We start from the raw sequence: 25,565 nt of genomic DNA, 5'->3' as shown, positions 1-25,565 counted from the left end.
TATGTTTGAAAGAAAGAAAGAAACATGGTTTTGACTGACTCTAAGACTGATACAGACATCATCTCACCTTCTTGTTTGTTTGATAAAGTTCTTGGAGCAGAGGTCCCAACTCCTGCTCATCGATGTACCCGTTCCTATCCTGAAAGAAAGAAACGCAAAACGTTTTTAATCTATGAAACAAAACAAAACCCCAAACGGGTCTCCCAGTTTCCCTCCATACTTTGAGCAATATACAGACTCAGTTTGAGAATTATTGACAGCACCATAATCCAAATGCTTAAACCACTTCCTACCACTAGGTGGGAGAATTCACTGAGAAAAAAGGGGAGGTCAGTGGTGTAACCTTTAGTATCCTAACAGCAGCAGCAGCCTGGAGTCTCTCTGTTAGTGGTCCGTTGTGTTGATGACAGTGATGATGATGATTGTTACTCTGGAGGAAGTGTGGAGAAGGTTCACCAGATCAGATGGTTGGAGCCACTTCATGTTGCCATGGAGACCAATGCATGAGTCACACACCCTCCCACAAATCAGGCGAGGTAGCCCTGATGTTTGGTAACGCTGGCGGTCGGTTGGAGTCGGTGGACGTGCATTTCAGTCTCTCTGTGTAGGAAGGTCTGAGGGTGCAGGCGACCTGCCAGTCTGATCCGTCATGTGTCAGAGGTTCCGATGGGTGGGGTTCCTGTTCCAGCCTGTTCTGCCTCACTGAGCTTCCTGCAGAGGTACTGCAGAGGTAGGCGGTGATCCAGCATGTGGATCGGAACCAGACAGGCGCAGAGTTTTCTGAAGCCATTGGATGCAGAAGGACTCCAAACGTGAGGAATCTTTCATGTGTCCACCCCACAGTGCAGACACAGAGTAACCTTCAGCTTTTTGTTTTCAAAACCTTTTTTTGCGAACTCGCTTGAAGGCTGCTGAGACTGTGTTGACACCAGTGTTTAAGGATCAGTTTGACTGTGGAGACAAGGAACATTATTTACATGGTGTACTTATCAAATATATACTTTAAAATCTTAATTTAACTGGGTTAGTCCCGTTGAGATTGAGATCTCCTTTACAAGGAGACCTGAACAATTTATTATTTTTTAAGTTTCCAATTCATCTAATTACAAATCATACTTAATGTATACTTTTACTGACAAGTACACCAAAAAAAAATTAAGTATGAGGGATAACTGAAAAGTTTTGAACCTGACACAGAAAAAGTAGGATGTGGTTCTCCAGGTTCTTCAAAACCTTCTATGAGAACGGAATAACTGCAGTGACACTGGAAAAAAGGACTTGCATGAAAAATAAAGCATTATATTAATTCAGGTGTGGTTTCTTCTTGGTTGAGCTCAAAACCTTTCACTCACCCTTCACATACTTAACTTGCACTGACACGACACAGGAAAGTGTAATTATACTTAAAGTGCTTTACTTTATGCCTCACATTCACCCATTCACACAAACACACGTCAGGGTGGTGCCATACAAGGCGCTCACTACACACTGAGAGCAACTCAGGGATTAAGGACCTTGCCCAAGGGCCCTTGGCAAGTTTCCGGACTGGCTGGGTTTTGAACAGAGGAGCCTTTGGACTCAAGCCCAACGCTTAACCACTAGACCATCACCTCCCCATCCAGTGTATCCACAAAGTTTTCACAGTGCTTCGCGTTTTCCACATTTTATGTTACTGCCTTATTCCAAAATACAGTAAATACTTTTTTTCCCTCAAAATTCTACTCACAACACCCCATAATGAAACATGAAAAGTTTTTTTTATACTTTTTTGTACTTTTATAAAGTAAAAATAGGCTAATATAGTCCTGAGAAGTATTGAAATAGTACTCTTACAAGTACATGTAGGAATTATCTGGCTGAGAATAGACTGATGGCTGAGTCGAAGAAAATATTGATCGCTTGGATCGTGGTCTTTATCTGGGACTCTTTCAAAGAGAAGAAATAAATGAAGGACAATTAAAAAGTAAACGATTTCCATTCACAGCTCAGTATAATGGAGCCATTTTCCTGAGTAATTAGCTCGATTCACAGCGATATTTTGAGTTCACGGCTTGAAAGTGCAAACTGTTTAACAAAAAAGCAATCTGCAAACAGACTCTCTGTTCCAGCATTTTTCTTTTTAATTCTCTTTGATGTTTAAGAATCTCCACTGAAGTGTCCCCAGTCGTTGGTTCTCTTCATTTTCCTTTTCGGGGCCTGAACTCTGCAGGTTTCTGCGCTCACATCAGTCAGTCTGTGTCATTGCTCTGCCATCGTACATTTCAGACACTGTTGCAGCTTCGCACAGTTTTGTGGTTTTGCCACCTGGAGCCGCGTTAGCCTTCAGCTGACTGGGCGCACTTTGCTTCCTCGCTATCTCTCAGCACCAGTGACATCAGCTGCCTGTGTGTCAGCTGCAGGGGCGAAATGATGGAGCTAATTACACACACAAACGCTCACTCTCCACATGCACGCCGTCTACATGAATGGACCGCCATCTATAATAGAACGTTCAGCTCTTCCCTCAGCAACCAGGCTTGATGGAGCACAAGACTTTAGTCTGACTCATGACATGACTGTGCACACAACCCCCCGTGCACGCCAGTTAGGGATTGCTCTGTTTGGACTGTTTGCTGTCTGCATGCTGATATATTCAATTAGACTGAAAAAATGACAACAACAGAGCCCTGATCCCTCCACGGGACTGCAGGTCAAAACACTGACCATCAAATGACATTGAAATATTAAGGAAACATCACTTCAGATTGTAGAGAAGCTTGAATCTTCGACTGGATGGGGTTGCTTGACGCAAGGACGTTTCGCTTCAAATCGCAGAAGCTTCCTCAGCTAAAATTGCTCTGTTTGTAACTGTGACTACTTTGCAATGTGGTGTATTCTATCAGATGCCAGGAAAACTGTAACGAACACTACATAGGTGAGACGAAGCAACTGTTACACAAAAGGCTATACCAGCACCGCAGAGAGGTCACCAGTGGACCTCAGTCTGCGGTTCATCTCCACCTTAAAGACACTAACCACACGTTTGAGGACAAGGAAGTTAAAATCTTAGCCAGAGAGAAGAAATGGTTTGAGAGAGTGGTCAAGGAGGCATTCTATGTGAAACAGTTGAAACCCAGCCTTAACCGGGGAGGGGGTCTGAGACATGGTTTGTCCCCTGTTTACAATGGGGTACTCAGATCAAAGCAGTTTCAGTCTTTTGTTCATGGTAATGAGTCATTCACGTCATCAGGAGAGGCATCAGTCCCATCATTAGGAGGGACAGCTACCCTGTCATTAGGAGGGTGCTAACAAGAGCACAATAGGTGCTAATTAAAGCAATTGTTTAGTCACTAGCCAACAGCAGTCTGCCTCTCAGTAGGAGGGGTCTGGTTAGGTTTAAAACTCCAGCTTTTGTGGCTTCTGTTTGTTCTTCTCTACAAGGGTAAGACAGAAGTCAGACCACCAGAGCAAGAATTTTAGCTGAGGAAGCTTCTGCGATTTGAAGCAAAACGTCCTCGCGTCAAGCAACCCAGTCCAGTCGAAGATTCAAGCTTCTCTACTATGGAAACCACCTGGACAACTGAAATTCAACAACCTACACAGAAATCACTTCAGATTGGAATTGTTACTCCAGTGTAACACAAATGCAACACTGTTGCAAGGTAACAAATGTTCCAAAGCCTCATTGCGTACTATCAGAATGTGGAGGAAACTCAAGGTTTCCGATGTGAATACCAGGATCTCCATTTTTTTTTAAATGGAGAAAAATGCAGTTTAAAATAATGACTTAAAGGAAAATCGATCCAGTGGCTTCGCATTTTGAAATATTGTAAATTCTCAAGGTGCGCGATGGACAATTTCTGGTTTTCTGGGACAACTGTTGTGTTCTTTGTGTGAATCTGTCATATGAGCTCTTGATCCCGTCGCTTCGTCCTTCCCAGATGACTTACTGCACAATAACTTCCTACATGAAACAGTTTCCTTCTTTTCAGACCAGTTAATTTGCAGTTATTGCATGCCATGTGCATTTATGGAAATGTGAAGCCACTGGATTAGAAAATGCACAGATTTCCATAAACATAACAAAAATGCTACCTTCATTACTTTTGCAGACTGGTGCACACTGGCCTTAAAACTCTGATTTTGGAGATGCTGGGTTTTTTTCCATGCTTCAACTGTGCTTTAAACATCTACAGAAACGCATGTTGCAAATCTCATTAAAACTATCTGTAACACTCAGACTAAACACAGTCACAGTAGGACAAGCAGCACGTCAGACTGATGTTCACAGGAAGTGCATCTTCTTGCATGTCTTCCAAAGAGATGTTCTGAAAACTCAAACTCTCAAAGGAGACAATTCTTTTGGCTGCTCCTGTTTCCCAAGTCTGTAACCTCGTGGAGGCAACAATGTGCTGCACCAGCACATGGTCCCTGTTTTTGATTTTCTTCTTCTCTCATATGTAACCAAATGACATATCACAGGGGTCACCAACACTGTTCCTGGAGAGCACCTGATAGAATTAACTGGGAGTAGAACAGAGACAGTTAGAAAACAGGGCAGGGCAGCTGCTCTCCAGGAACAGGGTTGGTGACCTCTGACTGCCTGACATATCGGTTGCAAATGAGCACCGGATGTCTTCCTCATGACGCTATCTACTAGCCAAACTAGCAGAAACGCATTTTAATCTGATTTCACATCGCTACACTCTGGGGTAACCACAGCAGATCTAAAAATAGGTTTGGAACAACGCTGAGCTAGTACCCAACTACTGGGATAATTCAGATCATTCTGCGTGGAGATCAAAAACACAGACAGGGCACTTTTACAGAGATTGTTTCACTGAGGGCAAGAGATCAAGCAGGAACCAGCAGGTGGCGCTGCCTTCACTGAAGGACTCCAGTCCAGCCACAAACACTGTCTTAATTCTTAATTAATGTGTAAATGCCATATTTTCAAGTCGTAGTTCTACAGTGTCTTTGTTTTTACAAATTAACATTAATTTGGAGTTTCACTACTTAGATTTTACCGCATTCATTTATTGTCAAGATTAATTGTTGACTAATAATCTCTTATTGAACAACAATATCAAAGACAAACCTGATGGAGAAAGATGAGGCTGGCTGCAGCAGGACAGTGGCAGTATGAACGCATGCATGCACGCATGCAAGTATACATGCACGTGAGCTGCAGCACGGCAACAATGTAGCCTTCCTACACATGCGCACGCATGCATACAAGTATACATGCACGTGAGCTGCAGCACGGCAACAATGTAGCCTTCCTACATATGCGCACGCATGCATACAAGTATACATGCACGTGAGCTGCAGCACGGCAACAATGTAGCCTTCCTACACATGCGCACGCATGCATACAAGTATACATGCACGTGAGCTGCAGCATGGCAACAATTCAACCTCATACACATGCACACGCATGCATGCAAGAATACATGCATGTGATTTGCAGCAATTCAGCAACACAGCAGTTGTGCACACACAGTCTGGTGTGCAACAGAAATCAAAATCAAGCACTTGGTCTGCGCCGGCTTTTTAACGGTGAGTAGCTCCAGAATGACACCGTTTATCTGTAGAGTGATGAAGATGTTGCGCACTCGTGTGCAAAAATGTAACAAAAAAACCCTGTAGTTAATAATGCTGCATGAAAATTAGGATTTTGTGTCCTCAAAGGTCAGTCTGGCTTCTTCCAGCCACAGAAAGCGTCTGTTCCCTAAAACTGATCCAAGGACTCCTTCACATATGGTGCGAATTTGGTCGAAGTGCGCATAAAGCAGGAATTGTATGCAATACGTGTAAAATTGTAGCTGCCTTGAATGCCTCGTACACCTGTTGCTACAACTATTTGCGCACACCCTCTCGCAGCAGGTGTTGGCCAAATTCCAGCTGACACATGAACATCCAACACCGCTCGTATGGCACTTAGAAAATTTGTGGTCATTCGTACTATTAACACGACAACAGTCAGCAGACAATCACTGTCGAGCTGGATGTGCATAACACTGTCGCGTGCACGACACCACTGCACCAGGATCGTGCACGCCTGGCCATCGGCTCGATGTTTTCATGGTTCGCTCATATGAGCTGTTCCGCCATGACTCGCCCACATTTGTACTTAAATCGTAGTATGTGTGAAGGGGCCCTAAATGAATACGACTGATCAGAACTGTAACATTCTGCACGCTCCTCTTCCTCGCCTCCTGCCGGGCGTCACCAGCGTTCGCTTTACCGACCTGCACATCTGGATATTGTGAGCATTATGTGAGAGGCTGCTTCAGCACTCTGAGCTGCTCACAGGTGTTCCGACCAAACATCATGTCCCTGTGCAGCAGAGACCACTTTGCATATTCAAGGTTTTTGAAAACAGAAACTAAAAACAAGTGATGAGTCACTCTGAGAAATCAGGTAAAAGTACTTTCAGCTTCTTCTCCTCACAAAACATCTCCATTCAGAAAATAGTTCTTGCAGCTTTATTTTGGTTCAGAAGGGTGTTAGAATCCAGAACCAGAACCAGGACCATCGTATGACATCACCACAATACAAGAAAGAAAACATCTCTGACTTGAACTTAGAGCAAATCCTCTGACTGAATGAGTGTGTTTAACATTTGTATCTGATGCAACTAGTCAAAGTACAAATCAACTTGATTTAACACTGTTAATGGGTTTATTTAACACTGTTTGGAGAGGGACCATGAGTGTTCACTACAAAGCCCATTTAACTCCACAGATTTTACTCTGTAATGAGTGCACTTGGTCCCATTCAAAAAGGTGTCAATTGAGTTCATCTTATCGTAGTATAAATGAACTCTATTAGAGTTGATCAACTTGATTTAACACTGTTATTGGGTTTATTTAACACTGTTTGGAGGGGGACCATGAGCGTTCACTTAAGAGCCCATTTAACTCTGCAGAATTTACTCTGAGTGCACATGGTCCCGTTCTAAAATGTGGCAGGGATTTGAACCCGGAACCTTCTGCACTGAAACCAAGCGCATTAACCACTTGGCCACCACCCCTGTCTAAATAGCTCTTTCATAGTCGAATGTAAATGAACGCTTAGAGTTGATCAACTTAATGTTACGCTATGAGAGTTGATTTGACACTGTATGGACTGGAACCATGTGCACTCAGTGCAGAGTCAGTTTTGCAGAATTACAGCTGAAGATTGACTCTGCAGTGACAGTGAGTGTTAATTCAACTCTGATATTGTAACATCACTCCAACATAGCGTTGCATAAATGAAACTACACTAGAGTTGAACAACTTCATTTAACACTGTCATAGAGTTGATTTAATAACATATTATTCATTTAACACTGTGAGAGTTTATTTAACACTGTATGAAATGGGACCACATGCACTCACTGCAGAGACTATTTTAGTCTACAGAGTGTATTTTGTATATTTTAATAATATACACACAAAAAAAACTCGACGAGGAAGGTTTATGGACAAAAGGAACTGTGACTTTTGTCTCTTTTTAAACGTTTGAGTCATGTGGTCATGTGACAAGATGTAGCCAGTGAGTAAAATAGCACAAACCTTGTCGTAGTACATGAAGATTTCGTTGAACTGCTCAGTGGTCAGCTTGACACCCTGAAAAAAGAACAATTGGCTCAAAACAAGGCTTCAAATTCCCAAATAACATAAAACAAAATTCGTCATCAACGCTTGTCTACCTGTATTTTGAGTAAGAAATTCTCCTGAACAGGGAGGAGCCTGTCAAAGACCAACACTTCATCAGTGAGCACATTACGTTATCTAAATTTGTTTTTAATATTTATGCAGTGATGTAATAAGGAGGGCTGAATAAAACCTGGCCATCTCTGACAGGCCCAGTTTTCCATCTCCATTCAGATCAAACATCTTCAGCTGCAAAGTGGAACAGAGGACAGACATGAGGCAGGAGGGGACTCGACCCCAAAATGAAAAAGGTGCTTTGTAGTGTAGTTTTTTTTTTTAAATCAAATATCCACAATAATTTTCTGATCATCTTCTCATATATCTGTGTTCTCCATCTGTACATCCATAAACCTCAAACTGCCTGACAGCTGCATCCTCAGCATCCGTCTCTCTATGTACCCTGTATCATTCCTCCTCAAAGCTACTACTCAACATTCTATATTAATCAAAACATGATTTTTTTAAAATGATGATGATTATTATTTGTAACCACCATAAACTATTTGATAACATCTGTTGGCTATTGTATTAAAATAAGATGAATTTTGAAAAAAAAAAAAAAACTCAAATATTTCATCCAAAACTGGTACGTAATTTTTTTTAATTAATACAGATTAAGTTGCCAAAAATCCAAATGCTAATTTTTCCTTTAATTGTTTTGTGTAGTATGGTTGCTTAACGGAAGTGCAATAAATGCATGCATCAATTTCTGACAAAATCCTTTTACCAGGGGCAGATCCAGGATATTGTAAAAGGAGGGTGGGGGGGGGGGGCATAGATTTGCAAATGAGTAAGGCATGATTCATACCCAGTGTGTTTGTGGGGAGCATCCCACCCAGACAGCCCCCCCCCAATTTTTTTTTAGAATTTTTAAGTGCAATTTCCTGCATTTTGACATATATTCTAATCCAATAACATTTTTTTCGGCAAATCTGATTGGTTAATCGTGTGAGATTTCAGACCATATAATATCGGGTGTACAGTTGCAAAATACTGGACCATTTCACTTTTGGATCTACTATTCCACGCCCTGGCTGCGTGCACTGTGATGCTTTCAGCTGAAAGTGACAGAAAGTGGGGTTGGGACAACGATGCCGAAATGGGTGAATTTAAGGTACCATATAAAAGTACTGATGTGGATTCTAATACAGAATTAGCGTGTCACAATTGGATTACCCCGCGCCCTGACCTTTGGTGGAGCGACGCTAAGATGCTGTTGCTAACTGTAAACCTTGCTGACCGAATTACCTACATAAAAATAAAATGTGCAAATGATGGAATTGGATTAGAATGGGAATAGCCCCCTTGTGTCTAATCAATCAATTCAATCAATTTTTTTTTATATAGCGCCAAATCACAACAAACAGTTGCCCCAAGGCACTTTATATTGTAAGGCAAGGCCATACAATAATTATGTAAAACCCCAACGGTCAAAACGACCCCCTGTGAGCAAGCACTTGGCTACAGTGGGAAGGAAAAACTCCCTTTTAACAGGAAGAAACCTCCAGCAGAACCAGGCTCAGGGAGGGGCAGTCTTCTGCTGGGACTGGTTGGGGCTGAGGGAGAGAACCGGGAAAAAGACATGCTGTGGAGGGGAGCAGAGATCGATCACTAATGATTAAATGCAGAGTGGTGCATACAGAGCAAAAAGAGAAAGAAACACTCAGTGCATCATGGGAACCCCCCAGCAGTCTACGTCTATAGCAGCATAACTAAGGGATGGTTCAGGGTCACCTGATCCAGCCCTAACTATAAGCTTTAGCAAAAAGGAAAGTTTTAAGCCTAATCTTAAAAGTAGAGAGGGTGTCTGTCTCCCTGATCTGAATTGGGAGCTGGTTCCACAGGAGAGGAGCCTGAAAGCTGAAAGCTCTGCCTCCCATTCTACTCTTACAAACCCTAGGAACTACAACTAAGCCTGCAGTCTGAGAGCGAAGCGCTCTATTGGGGTGATATGGTACTACGAGGTCCCTAAGATAAGATGGGACCTGATTATTCAAAACCTTATAAGTAAGAAGAAGAATTTTAAATTCTATTCTAGAATTAACAGGAAGCCAATGAAGAGAGGCCAATATGGGTGAGATATGCTCTCTCCTTCTAGTCCCCGTTAGTACTCTAGCTGCAGCATTTTGAATTAACTGAAGGCTTTTTAGGGAACTTTTAGGACAACCTGATAATAATGAATTACAATAGTCCAGCCTAGAGGAAATAAATGCATGAATTAGTTTTTCAGCATCACTCTGAGACAAGACCTTTCTGATTTTAGAGATATTGCGTAAATGCAAAAAAGCAGTCCTACATATTTGTTTAATATGCGCTTTGAATGACATATCCTGATCAAAAATGACTCCAAGATTCCATGTAAAACTGTAAAACCAGCTCGAGCGTCTGCAAATCATCAGACGCAACATGGTTATTCCCTCATTTTACCACAAAATATACCATCAATAAAAGAAACTTTATAATCTGTTTTTTTTTTGTTTTTGTTTTTTTAATTTGAATTTCTATTGTACAGTCTTGAATGTGATGTTATGATAATGAACGGAGAACATTTGAAATGTCTGTGGCTACAAAAGTGAACACCTTTGCTACACCTCGCTGAATGGTGGTCTGGTATGAATGTATCCATCTGAGTCACTTGTTATTGAATATAGGGTTCAGAAACAGCACTGGGCAGAAATTAAAATTTTTCTGGTCCATGAAGGGGGGGGGTATGCCCCCCCACGACACCCCCTTTGGATCTCCCCTGTCGTTAACAAAAGAATTCAAGAGAACTGAGAGATGACACATGGCAGCAACGCGTGTTCCCACATGTGACCTGATGACATTGTTTACGCCCCCCCCCCCCCCCCCCCCCACCCGTGTTCAGCACCGATCTTTGATGGACAAACATCTCAACATCAACACTCAAGAAGTGTAAATTAATAATTTACACTACAGTGATATTGTCAACATATTCCAGTTTTATTCATTTTTGTATTTGTTTATTTACCATTATGACTTCATATTTTCAAAATTTTGATATTCCATTTTTTTCCCTCCTGTAATTGTTAGACATGTCCATCAACGCTCTGAAGCAAACATAAGAAACACATTTCATTTTTAGTTTGTCCCTTTAATGTTAAGGGACATAGTGCATCAAATTATGTCAGGTGGTAAAAACAGATGTTTCACATGTGTGGAAGCGTGAAAGGTGATCAGCAGGACATGATGGGCTGCGATCATTCAGCCGCACACTGTTACAACAAAAATAATTACCTCCTCACGTTATCTACATTACTGCCATTTATTTCAATGTCTTGAAAAAAATTTTAAGGGTTTCCTCCTTTTAATTCTGTTTGGTTCATCCAAAGAAAATGATCTTTTTAATTAGCTTTGATTGTCAGCTTTTGATTGTCAGACAAGTTTTATTAACTTTTAATTTTGATAACCTCAGGCACCCGCTGTGACCTTTGGCAGCCCCTTAAGTAGGAGGAGGGGTCTCGGACCCCAGGTTGGGAACCAGGGCTCTGTGATGTGCTCAAGGTCTGATATCTCTTTAAAAGATGTTCTGCTTATCTTCTGCTGCTTTCAGGGGTGTTTCCATGATTATGGAATCCATGAAAAACACACAGTTTGAATGCAAGCAAACTTAAACTGACTTCAAACAAAAAAATTACAAAGTTTCAGAATAAGAGGGTGTTCGACTGTAGTGATGGAAAACAAATTTTAAACATCATTGTTATTACTCACAACTGTAAGCTGTTCTTGTAAAGAGACAGAGTTATAAAACTCAAGAACCATAAAACTGTCAAAACTGATTTTTTTTTACACATGATTACTGTGAGGATAAAGCTTTGAGTGCCAAAAAATAAAAATAAAGCCATGCATTTCTGACATTTAGAAATGCCTGTTTTTCTTTTTGCTGTATTTTGAGTTTCAAGAAGGAAATGTACGGAAACCCTGAAATGTTCACATCACCCACTAGATGGCAACAAAAGAGTCTCTAATGTGCAGCAAGGTCTCAACTGTTTATTTATTCATTAGAGAAGTTAACTTTTGGTGACAGCAAGACAGACTGACAGCCAAAAATCAACTTCAGTTGTGTCCCTGCCCTCAGTTGTTGCTGTGTGTGTGTGCATGTGTGCGTGTGCGTGTTAAAGCCTGAGGCCGTGTGTCGATGTGCTGATTCAGTGAGACTCACAATGGTCTGTGTGTACTCCTGCAGCTTCTGCTCATCATAGCGTCTGTTGGCCTTCTGCAGCAGGTCTGAGAGGAACCCCTGACAACAGACCAAATTAGATTAAAAACAAACAGGAAGCAGAGTTCTGGCTGCTTTAAAAGCATTTGATCTGCTGTAAAATATCAACTCATTAATACAGTCTCACAGTTTATGACAGGAAAACACAGTTGAAGAACAGCTCGGTGAAAGATTTTAATCTTCTCTGCTCACAATTCTTACAATGCAATGCTCAAAGAACAACAATAATAATAATAATAATAATAAGATAATAATTAATCATGTTTTATGCAGCTCTTTAGCACAAGGTATATCAGAATGAAACCATTCATTTCAGCAGACAAGTCTATTGAAGATAAATTATAATTTCAACAAATCTGGAAGTAATAAAGCCAAAATAATAGCAAACAAAAACACCTTTTAAAAATCAAACTCACATATTACATTTAACAGAGATAAACCTTTGATTTCTTTTTAAAACATTCATGAATTTGCATCCTAATAACTTATGGATTTCAAGTCGGGAAATGGTCCTCCTGCTGCTCCACATAATCAACATGTTTAAAGGCCCCTTCACACATAGCATGAATCAGGGACGAATGGGCAAAAGTTGAAAAGGTCTAGATGCAGTCAGGAGGGACAGACAGTCGCCCAGCCATGTACAACTGCTGTACAATTGCTGTCCGAATACCCAGAATGTGTGTGTTGAAGCCGCCCTGAATGATTCACACACATTTGGTGTGCAGCAGCTCCAGAATCCAGGTAGCCTGTGCCTGGAACACAGTACAAAACAGGAAGAAATACAAACAAAATAAAAAGGAACACAGCACGAAACACCACAATGCCATCAGAATGCAGCAGGAATATGCAGAATTTACCCCCAATGCCATACGTGCCACCCAAAGTCTGGGTGGACAACAGGGGATGGGTGTGCCAGGACGAGCACTGTAGCCCGCTTGTGCCGTGTCCCACATTACATGCCAGTACATGGGTTGGATGTCCCCCCCCCCACTGCATGCGCACCCTCTCTCTCTCTTTCCCCCCCTCTCTGGAAGTCAGTGTATGGGGTATGGCACAGCATGGTCTGCACTCTCCCTGCCAGATTCCGAATGACAACCAACCCATGACGTGATTACATGTCAGCCAGGGTCCCCTGACGAATGTATAACTTTAGTGGATGTGATCGTGTCAATATGGACATCACGTCACGACATGCACACCCACAGCCATTATTGCCAGTAAATCAGTTCATGGTGCATCACACACAGTCATCCCATAGTTCACATACATCAGTCCATATAGTGTATCAAAGACAAAGGCATCTAGGGTTCAGGTAAAGCAGATTCTGTAACTGTTATCAAAGCATCACACAGCAGCCGCGACCCACCCAAACACGCATGCACGCTCTCGCCCTCTCTCTCTCTCTCTCTCTCTCTCTTCTCTTTGTTTTTCATTTTACTCTGTTTTTCACCCCCTCTCTGTCTTTTCTTTGTTTCCTATGGTGCACCTTTTTTCACTTGTTCTCCCTCAGGCTCCAGGATATCAGCTGTCCAGCGGCCAGCGACACGCCCCTCTGTCCAGACCAGCAAAGCAATCACATGGATGAGCTCATAGCATTCCCATCTCCAGGCTGTAGGGCCAGTGAGCTGGCCACACTGTGGTACACACGTGTCCTGGCTGTCAGTTAATGCTCCACATGATGGACAGACTGTGTGGACATTGCGATTGTGTAGTACGTGCCGTGACACACAGTGGGCCATGTTCACGGTGCAGCACAGGCTGCTGTGTGGTTTGTGTTCGCCCAGCGCTGTGACATGCACCTGGAGGCGTTCCACAGATAGGTTTTTGCTTTTAATTTCTGCCTATGCTGTATATGTCATGATAACTGTATTCCAGGTATCACATCCCAGTCAGATGTGTTGTGTGGCAGCACACTGGGCCTGTGACACACATCGACTCACCATGGGCCAGCAGCACGCCGTGTGCACTTGCATGTTGTGTTACAGCTGTGATGATCATAATGTCTCACATACATTATGTAACCCACGGGAGGGGATGACACTGTATCTGTTAAATTATGGACATTATGGACATAACAGCCTGTCCAGATGTGTGCACTGCCTTGGACAGCAGTCGCACTGCTCTCCCACTGCCTTTCAAGCTTTTGCCACCTCGACTGCACCTCGACTATGGTGTCATGTGCACTATATTCGGGCTGACCGCATGAATGGGCCTGGCTGTTGTGAGTGCACTGTGACTGCTGTTGGAGGTCTTTGGATTGCATGTCGACTTTGGCCACATGTGGGCTGGATGGCCATTCGGCCGTCATTCACCCTCATTCGGCCTGTAGTGTGAAGGCTGGCTCGGTCAGGATATTTGGCCAGGATTTGACATGGCCCAACATTTTGTACACCTCCTCAACTGCAGTCCAAATGGTGAGACTTGCATTTGACTTGCCGTACGAATGTTGCATCTGCAGTCAGATAGCGGTACAGCTGCATTTCGACCGGCATTCGATTGGGTTTCCAGCACGAGCATGAGGTGATTGTGGTGTGCATGTGCTGTGGCTGAATGGATGTGCTGACTGCTGTGAGACTGCTGAATGAGACGTTGGAGTGCAGTTCATATTTGCACTGTCATGAAATCCTCCTTCGTGCACCATTCGGCCTCATTTGTGCTATGTGTGGAGGGGCCTAAATAAAGGTCATACGGAATATTGGATCAAGACAGAACATAAAATTAAAGGAATTTTGTAAGAAGGTGATGTCAGTATTTTTAAACATGTGACAAGAGTTTCAATCACTTCTCAAAGATACACAATGCAAGTACTTCTGGGGAAAAAAAATCAGTGAGTTTGGAAGAAGAAAATATTTCAGTGAGCTTTTGAAAACTAACTTAATTGTGCAGTTTCTACACCTTCTGTCTGATTCTAAACACTGCATATCTCTGCTTTTGGTTCCACGACATTTCATACGGTGAATGAAAATTGGCTGAGTGGATTAATATAAACATTCATGGGTGATTCTTAGACTATGGGCACTTATTATGTCCTTTGATCATATTGTATGAAATACAGAAAAAAGGGGACATTTCACACTTTTATAGTTATCTTTACAATGAAAGTGTGTTAAGAAATTTGTTCTAGTAGTCTATGATGACTTTTTCACCTTTTTTCAGCATCATTATATGCAAATATTGCAGTTTTGTGCTTGTCCCACACCCAGACTTTTGATCTTCAATGATAAAAATGAATGGTAAAGAAACGTTTTTTCTAATGTTTTAAAATATCTCTGAATAAAATATCAGTAAAATAATCAAAACATAATTGGGGTATTCAATGTCATACAACTGTTGTGATTTTTTTAAACAAAATGTAGTTGTCCCACACTACTGCCGTAATTTCCAACACAACACTGTAATGTCCCTAAACAGTTTGTATGAAAGATTGTTTGGGTAGTTTCTATGGAGATAAACAGTGACATCAGAGCACATGTATATAGCGCCAAATCACAACAAACAGTTGCCCCAAGGCGCTTTATATTGTAAGGCAATGGTGTGGTGGAAATTACATTTACAAGGCCAATAGTGCCCGTAGTTAAAGAATCACCCTCAATGCAGTGCTGGAGATTTCCACCCCATATAAAATAAGGCTGCGCCGAGCTGATATCTTGGATGTGCTTTTTTTCTCTCTTTGTGATACCATCACAAAATATTACATTTTTGTGAGGTCAACTTTCAATCACTATTTTTAACCATACCCCCCCCCCCCCCCCCCGTGTCACCCCAAATTTTGTGATACCATCAAAAAATATTTTCGTGACACCATCACGAACATCTACTCAGTTTTGTGATGTAACTACAACTACTATATTAAATCACTTTCCATGACTCCATCACATTTTTGGCGTGTGATCAGGTTAATTGGTCCGATGTTGGCCAGAATTACTGGATCAGGTATCAGAAGTAAAAATCAACACCAAACCCATTCCAAGTCTTCTGCTGCACATTTGAGTTGTATTTTCTTTTAGGGGAGTAGAATATTTGTTTTACATTCAATGGCTGGATTTGCAAAGCACATCCAGACAAACATATTTATTACCAAATGTTTTAAGACCTGGGGAAAAAGTATCTGATTGGTCTTGGCAGATATTGAAGCTTCCAGTATTGGTAGAGGTCCTTGAAATTAGAGACCTTTAGAGACCTTGCACAGCAAAGATGAGAAAGCACACATTTCTAAAATTCTTAGATCTGATGTCAGAATACAGTGTTAATTAATGATTTACTTCTTTCAGTTTTAGACTCCATGTACAGCTTGCAAGGTTGCAGGAATTCAGACCTAAAACAACACACACAGTATTTTGCTTAACAGAGTGTGGAACATTTACCTTTTTTCTATGATTTAAGGCCGATCCAAAAATTAGCTCCATCTTCTTAAATAAAAGAATAAAAGAAAGAAAAGATTGCATTCAGTGGAGAAATAATTCCAATATGAGAAGGAGGGTGGTTGCATGTTCTCCGTGTGGTTGCGTGGGTTCTCTCCAGGTGCTCTGGCTCCCTCCCACTTCCGAAGACATGCAGGTTAGGTGAAGTGGACACTTTAAATTGTAAAATTCATATATAAGTCACATTTTTTTCTATATTATCAGCTCTTTAATTTCGGATTTTTGTGCTTGTTGTAGATTTCTTGCTATTATTGGCATTTATTCTTTTATTATTAGTTTATTTTGTTTAGTGCTATGATTCCTGTGAAAGTCCAATTATAAATAGTCATTATAATATATAAGTCACACCAGAGTATTCCTCACAGGGCTTCCCAAACTAGTAAAAAAAAAAACAACTTAAACTCTGAAAAACACTGTATCTGTCAGAGACATGAATGTGACTGGATGTTTTGTCCATATTCTACTTTGTGTTCCAGTGGAACTCTGGGTTCTTATTTGCACCATGTCTGGGAATCATCATACATGATCTCTGCCATACTTTTATATTTTATAAGTTAACAAATACATATTTCTCTGCCAATGATGTTTGTAGTCTATTCAATAATGACACCAGGCTGCTATATCTGCTTTAATGGAGTGGACACGTTTAATACCCCACGAATGAGTACAAATGAGCCTGAATGCCATATGAATGAGAATATGAGCCACACTCGGGCAAATTTGAGCTGCATTTGAACTCCTCATACAGCAGTGGGCACATTTGTGTGGCCAGAGCACATGCACTCTACACCCGTGTTGCTCTCATGTTGGAAAACAATCGAACGGCGGTCAGAGTGCAGCCGTACCGCAATCTGACTGCAGTCGTAATCTTCGTATGGTCATTCGAAGTATTTGGAGAGTGTCTCAGGGGATGTCCGAATTGTTCGAGCACGTCGAATCCTAGCCGAAATTCTCGATCATGCCTGCATGCACCTCTCCATCACACTAGAACACATATTAGCCCGAATGGACATTTGAACTACAGTCGGGCAAATGCGAGCTGCATTCGAAATCCTTATGCAGCATTCTTGAGTGCATGCCACACAGTCAGGCACAATCACGTGACCAGCTTGAATGTAGTGCACATCCACACAGTTATCGAGCTGCATTTTAAGTGGAGAAAACTCGAGCAGCAGTCGGAGTGTGGTCTGATCACAGTGTGACTGCATGCTGATGACATGAAAACAGCATTCAAAAAAGTCTGAATGCGTTTGAGGGTAATTCGCCGTGGTCAGGCATGGCAAATCAAGTCGGCATGTCCTGATTGTGGCATGGATGAACCATATGTGCACCTGCACTGCATCCCGTTCAGGGAGTGCAAACAAAATATTGTTATGTGCAATGTCTGTGGCACACATTCATCTTGTGAACCAGACGTGGACGTGGTGCAGTGAAACCAAAAGCACTGTGTGTCACTGCGGGTCAATGCATCTCAAATTTCTACAGCTAGCCAGGCTCCTGTAGTCGGTGCGGACCAAGGTAGCTTAGCCGCCGTTAGTTTCTCTCTGGCAGATCCCGAGCAGCCGGGAAAGCAGGCCGACTGGGTGACTGTGAGGAGGAAGCATAGCCCTAAACAGAAGCCCCGTGTACACCGCCAACCCGTTCACATTTCTAACTGTTTTTCCCCACTCGGCAACAGACCCGCCAAGCATCAAACTCTGGTTATTGGCGACTCTGTTTTGAGAAATGTCAAGTTAGTGACACCAGCAACCATAGTCAATTGTCTTCCGGGGGCCAGAGCAGGCGACATTGAAGGAAATTTGAAACTGCTGGCTAAGGCTAAGCGTAAATTTGGTAAGATTGTAATTCACGTCGGCAGTAATGACACCCGGTTACGCCAATCGGAGGTCACTAAAATTAACACTGAATCGGTGTGTAACTTTGTAAAAACAATGTCGGACTCTGTAGTTTTCTCTGGGCCCCTCCCCAATCGGACCGGGAGTGACATGTTTAGCCGCATGTTCTCCTTGAATTGCTGGCTGTCTGAGTGGTGTCCAAAAAATGAGGTGGGCTTCATAGATAATTGGCAAAGCTTCTGGGGAAAACCTGGTCTTGTTAGGAGAGACGGCATCCATCCCACTTTGGATGGAGCAGCTCTCATTTCTAGAAATCTGGCCAATTTTCTTAAATCCTCCAAACCGTGACTATCCAGGGTTGGGACCAGGAAGCAGAGTTGTAGTCTTACACACCTCTCTGCAGCTTTTCTCCCCCTGCCATCCCCCCAATACGCCATCCCCGTAGAGATGGTGCCTGCTCCCAGACCACCAATAACCAGTAAAAATCCATTTAAGCATAAAAATTCAAAAAGAAAAAATAATATAGCACCTTCAACTGCACCACAGACTAAAACAGTTAAATGTGGTCTATTAAACATTAGGTCTCTCTCTTCTAAGTCCCTGTTAGTAAATGATATAATAATTGATCAACATATTGATTTATTCTGCCTTACAGAAACCTGGTTACAGCAGGATGAATATGTTAGTTTAAATGAGTCAACACCCCCGAGTCACACTAACTGCCAGAATGCTCATAGCACGGGCCGGGGCGGAGGATTAGCAGCAATCTTCCATTCCAGCTTATTAATTAATCAAAAACCCAGACAGAGCTTTAATTCATTTGAAAGCTTGACTCTTAGTCTTGTCCATCCAAATTGGAAGTCCCAAAAACCAGTTTTATTTGTTGTTATCTATCGTCCTCCTGGTCGTTACTGTGAGTTTCTCTGTGAATTTTCAGACCTTTTGTCTGACTTAGTGCTTAGTTCAGATAAGATAATTATAGTGGGCGATTTTAACATCCACACAGATGCTGAGAATGACAGCCTCAACACTGCATTTAATCTATTATTAGACTCAATTGGCTTTGCTCAAAATGTAAATGAGTCCACTCACCACTTTAATCATATCTTAGATCTTGTTCTGACTTATGGTATGGAAATTGAAGACTTAACAGTATTCCCTGAAAACTCCCTTCTGTCTGATCATTTCTTAATAACATTTACATTTACTCTGATGGACTACCCAGCAGTGGGGAATAAGTTTCATTACACTAGAAGTCTTTCAGAAAGCGCTGTAACTAGGTTTAAGGATATGATTCCTTCTTTATGTTCTCTAATGCCATATACCAACACAGTGCAGAGTAGCTACCTAAACTCTGTAAGTGAGATAGAGTATCTCGTCAATAGTTTTACATCCTCATTGAAGACAACTTTGGATGCTGTAGCTCCTCTGAAAAAGAGAGCTTTAAATCAGAAGTGCCTGACTCCGTGGTATAACTCACAAACTCGCAGCTTAAAGCAGATAACCCATAAGTTGGAGAGGAAATGGCGTCTCACTAATTTAGAAGATCTTCACTTAGCCTGGAAAAAGAGTCTGTTGCTCTATAAAAAAGCCCTCCGTAAAGCTAGGACATCTTACTACTCATCACTAATTGAAGAAAATAAGAACAACCCCAGGTTTCTTTTCAGCACTGTAGCCAGGCTGACAAAGAGTCAGAGCTCTATTGAGCCAAATATTCCATTAACTTTAACTAGTAATGACTTCATGACTTTCTTTGCTAACAAAATTTTAACTATTAGAGAAAAAATTACTCATAACCATCCGAAAGACGTATCGTTATCTTTGGCTGCTTTCAGTGATGCCGGTATTTGGTTAGACTCTTTCTCTCAGATTGTTCTGTCTGAGTTATTTTCATTAGTTACTTCATCCAAACCATCAACATGTTTATTAGACCCCATTCCTACCAGGCTGCTCAAGGAAGCCCTACCATTATTTAATGCTTCGATCTTAAATATGATCAATCTATCTTTGTTAGTTGGCTATGTACCACAGGCTTTTAAGGTGGCAGTAATTAAACCATTACTTAAAAAGCCATCACTTGACCCAGCTATCTTAGCTAATTATAGGCCAATCTCCAACCTTCCTTTTCTCTCAAAAATTCTTGAAAGGGTAGTTGTAAAACAGCTAACTGATCATCTGCAGAGGAATGGTCTATTTGAAGAGTTTCAGTCAGGTTTTAGAATTCATCATAGTACAGAAACAGCATTAGTGAAGGTTACAAATGATCTTCTTATGGCCTCGGACAGTGGACTCATCTCTGTGCTTGTTCTGTTAGACCTCAGTGCTGCTTTTGATACTGTTGACCATAAAATTTTATTACAGAGATTAGAGCATGCCATAGGTATTAAAGGCACTGCGCTGCGGTGGTTTGAATCATATTTGTCTAATAGAATACAATTTGTTCATGTAAATGGGGAATCTTCTTCACAGACTAAAGTTAATTATGGAGTTCCACAAGGTTCTGTGCTAGGACCAATTTTATTCACTTTATACATGCTTCCCTTAGGCAGTATTATTAGACGGTATTGCTTAAATTTTCATTGTTACGCAGATGATACCCAGCTTTATCTATCCATGAAGCCAGAGGACACACACCAATTAGCTAAACTGCAGGATTGTCTTACAGACATAAAGACATGGATGACCTCTAATTTCCTGCTTTTAAACTCAGATAAACTGAAGTTATTGTACTTGGCCCCACAAATCTTAGAAACATGGTGTCTAACCAGATCCTTACTCTGGATGGCATTACCCTGACCTCTAGTAATACTGTGAGAAATCTTGGAGTCATTTTTGATCAGGATATGTCATTCAAAGCGCATATTAAACAAATATGTAGGACTGCTTTTTTGCATTTACGCAATATCTCTAAAATCAGAAAGGTCTTGTCTCAGAGTGATGCTGAAAAACTAATTCATGCATTTATTTCCTCTAGGCTGGACTATTGTAATTCATTATTATCAGGTTGTCCTAAAAGTTCCCTAAAAAGCCTTCAGTTAATTCAAAATGCTGCAGCTAGAGTACTGACGCGGACTAGAAGGAGAGAGCATATCTCACCCATATTGGCCTCTCTTCATTGGCTTCCTGTTAATTCTAGAATAGAATTTAAAATTCTTCTTCTTACTTATAAGGTTTTGAATAATCAGGTCCCATCTTATCTTAGGGACCTCATAGTACCATATCACCCCAATAGATCGCTTCGCTCTCAGACTGCAGGCTTACTTGTAGTTCCTAGGGTTTGTAAGAGTAGAATGGGAGGCAGAGCCTTCAGCTTTCAGGCTCCTCTCCTGTGGAACCAGCTCCCAATTCAGATCAGGGAGACAGACACCCTCTCTACTTTTAAGATTAGGCTTAAAACTTTCCTTTTTGCTAAAGCTTATAGTTAGGGCTGGATCAGGTGACCCTGAACCATCCCTTAGCTATGCTGCTATAGACTTAGACTGCTGGGGGGTTCCCATGATGCACTGTTTCTTTCTCTTTTTACTCTGTATGCACCACTCTGCATTTAATCATTAGTGATTGATCTCTGCTCCCCTCCACAGCATGTCTTTTTCTTGGTTCTCTCCCTCAGCCCCAACCAGTCCCAGAAGAAGACTGCCCCTCCCTGAGCCTGGTTCTGCTGGAGGTTTCTTCCTGTTAAAAGGGAGTTTTTCCTTCCCACTGTCGCCAAGTGCTTGCTCACAGGAGGTCGTTTTGACCTTTGGGATTTTTACGTAATTATTGTATGGCCTTGCCTTACAATATAAAGCGCCTTGGGGCAACTGTTTGTTGTGATTTGGCGCTATATAAATAAAATTGATGATGATGATCAATCAATCAATCAATTTTTTTGAACTGATTAACTGATGATCTCAGTTAATCAGTTCATGGGTTGGATGTCATTCAACATCCAAAAGTGGGACACAGCAGTTCTTAAGAAGAGCGTACCACAATGCTTGCTCTGACATGCCCCTCCCCTTCCTTGCCTTCCACCCAGACCTTGGGTGGCACGTACGCCATTGGAGGTGCATTCTGCATATTGCTGTTGCATTCTGCCGGCATTGTGGGGTTTCATACTAGTTTTTTATTCTTTGTCTTTTTTCTTTTATTTGATTTTTATTTTGTTGTGTTTCGTGCTGTGTTGTCAGCATTCAACCTGCACTCTGGGTAGTCGACATGGATTTGGGAGCTGCTGCACTGCAAATGTGCACAAATCCTTCGACGCAGCTTCAGAACACATTCTGGGTATTTGTACGGCATTTATACATGTCTGTATGAATGTCTGTCCCTCATGAATGCGGCTAGAATTTTGGCTGTTTTTCCCATTCGGGCCGATTCGCGCTTCATTCATGCTAAGTGTGACGGGGCCCTTAAAGATGGTTGGAATCTCCATACAAGAAAATCAATATTAGGTACAAGAAACCCCCTCATGAGATATCATTCAATAAGCTTTCCAAATTTTATGTGATTTTGAACTTTGAGCTTTCTTCACTCATATTTGGCATACAGTGAAATTTTTGTCGAGGTTACCGGCTTGTTGGAACTTTTGCAAGGACGCTTTTAGCAGAGTACAGTGTGAGACTACAGTCCTTGTATTCGGGTTGCTGTGAGAGTAGGGGTAAATGGAAGGGAGGTTGAGCTGTCGGGATCCACCACTGGGATGTTGTTGGGTTTATAAAACAGTTGGATTTTAATGAAATCATACAGATGGTAACAAATTAAGAGAATATCCTGAATAAATGACTGAAGAAAGTGACAACACCCCATCCACAGGGCAGGAGGGGGCCACTGAATGGTTTGACTGTGCCGTGCCTCACTGCATCCACACAGTAAATTTTGCAGAGTAAAGTTACTCTGCTGGGATAACATTTGGTCCCAGCTTGAACAAAGTTAAATATACTCTATCACAGTGCTAAATCAACTCTATCACAGTGTAAAATCAACTCTTATTGGAGTAGAAACACTTGATTTGACAAGATTATAGAGCTGATTTCACTCTGTAATAGAGTGTATTTTACTCTATTTAGACTGGGACCAAATGTTATCCCAGCAAAGTAAATTTTACTCAGCATAGGTTACTGTGCACCGTACTACAGCAGTACCCTGGGTCCTGATTGGTCCACCCAGATAGACCACCAATCCATCCCCACCACCTGAAAGAAGCCATCTATCCACCACAGAAAGGCAAGCTTTTGGCTTCTCCTTTGCCTCTTCCAGTTGATGGGATGCTCAGCATAGACACACTTACACACTGGATCATGTTCAAATGTTCCTTTGCAAATCAACATATGTAAATGTGATGTTTGACAGTAATGTCAGTGGAAATGAACCATAATGAGACGTGTAATGCACTTTTACTACAATTTGGAAGCTGAAGTAGTACAAGCCCTGACAATAAATGAGCTTGTACTATTTAGTATCCAAATTGTATCAGCTGAAAACTTTGTGTGTAGCTGTGGAATATAGTGGAATGTTGTTAAACCTGAATGGAATTCATTCATGTTTAACAACATTCCACTATATTCACTATATTCCATGAATATAGTGACAAATGAAAAATGACTTTGTTGACCACATCCTTGTTTGTATTGTTCTGAATATAAGACCATGTTTGTTCTTCAAAAGAAATATGGCTGTCTGATGTTCAGAGTCTAGTCCTTTACATGTCATATACATAGTGCGCCCCAGGACTGAAGTGGCTGAACCTTTTAATTAGCTTACAGGTGCTGCATGGTGGTGGGAAACAGTGACCGGCTCAAATTTTGCTAGGTTAACCGTCAACAGGAAAAATGATGCTGCAAATTATGAGTTCATGGTGATAAATGCTGCAGAGTCATCAAGGGACTCTCAAGCAGCGAAGAAATTTGGTGTGACAGAATGTAATGTTGAAAAATGGTCAACCCAAAACAACTGTCTTAAAAATTCTGTCTTTTTTTCCCCAAAAATATGTCTTAGAAAAGGGGGTTGTCTTGTAATCAGGGTTGCGCTGTAGTATGTTGCTTTGCCCCAGTAAATTGTAGTTACAGTTGCTAGAAATGAGATATTAACAGAAGACTTCATTGCATGTTGATGGAATTGAGCCACATGACCACAATACTGTAGCTGATAGTCCTTCATGATGCAAGTAGTTTTCATCATCTGAGTCTCCTTAAGGACATGCTGCTTTGACACAAAGTCACAGCGATACCCAAGTATTCTCAGGAGAGAGCTAGTATTCAAGACCTCCGCTCACTGGTTGGTGTCCGGGTCTCACAACCATAGAGTGAGACGGGAAGCCTCAGGACTAAAGACTTTAACTTTCATTCTCTTGCAAGGATTTTGGCATCGTCAACCACCTGTCAAACTACCACAAAACTTCATAAGGGTCATCCCAGCTAAGATCAGTGAATCACAACAACTTTCAGTCATTGGTTCTTCGTGTTAATGTGGAAAAACCACAAACACTCGGAGTCCTCATCCAGCTTCTCAAGTGCAGCAAACAGCATCCACTGATCCAGCAAAGATCTCACAGGCATCCTCAGTGTTCGGGTCAGTGAAGGATCAGACTCAAATGCTCCTGCCTGTCACCAGATTGCAACCCAACTGGACACATATGGGAGATTTTGGACCAATGTTTGGGATGGCGCCAAAAGACCACATGAGGGAACAGCCTTTGGGAGAATTGAGTTTCATCTCTCAGTAGAGCCTTATAGAATCAATGTTAACCCCTTAACGCCCATCGTCGCATATATGCTACAATCTCTGACTCAAATATGCAACTTACCAAATTGACCTGTATACCCGTTGTCGCAAATTTGCAACATACCATCATTATTATTATAACATTATAACATAAAGTCATTACCAGAATACCCAATATTACTATCTAGTTTTTGTGCAAAAGTGAAATGAATAATCTCAACATTATTTACCATCTACTTAAAGGCAAAAACACACACAAAACATTTTTTTATATACAGCTATATAAATTCGGGCGTTAAGGGGTTAAGGTGTACTGAAGTTATTCAGGTGGCATGGGGTGGTTCAACACCTTACCAAGACGTTTTATGTCCATTTTTCCTTTCATTTGTCACCCGTCTGAACATTTGCTGTTGTTTTTCAATTTAAAAAACAAAAACAAAACCTATTTTCCACCTGTGCCCATAGTCGTGTGTTGGTCTTACATGTCTGCTTCCTCAGCTTTCATCTGCACTTTTTTTTTTTGAAATGCTTCTAAAAGGCCACACCCGAGTGAACTCAACTGCGTCCGGCCAACTGGAAAAAATGTGATTCCATTACAACACAAACTGTCTAATCGGTGAAACAGAATTACTGACCCCAGAAAAGCAGCGCTCTCCAATCAGGCGCACTTCTCCTCAGTCATTCTAACACA

The 25,565-nt window shown here is 41.5% G+C and overlaps 1 protein-coding gene across 1 annotated transcript in view; it reads right to left on the bottom strand.

Annotated features, from left to right (window-relative positions):
• The window catches only part of calb2a (calbindin 2a), a 66,277-nt gene that overhangs the window by 2,069 nt on the left and 38,643 nt on the right, over positions 1-25,565 (bottom strand). Inside the window, 5 exon segments of the mRNA XM_034177270.1 lie at positions 68-139; positions 7,542-7,595; positions 7,679-7,718; positions 7,816-7,871; positions 11,863-11,940. Of these exon segments, the coding sequence (XP_034033161.1) occupies positions 68-139; positions 7,542-7,595; positions 7,679-7,718; positions 7,816-7,871; positions 11,863-11,940 (300 nt within the window).

Source organism: Thalassophryne amazonica, chromosome 8 (genome assembly GCF_902500255.1).
Source record: "Thalassophryne amazonica chromosome 8, fThaAma1.1, whole genome shotgun sequence".
Lineage (NCBI taxonomy): Eukaryota > Metazoa > Chordata > Actinopteri > Batrachoidiformes > Batrachoididae > Thalassophryne > Thalassophryne amazonica.
The sequence above is the reverse complement of the archived record's forward strand: the minus strand, read 5'-3'. Positions and strand labels throughout refer to the sequence as shown.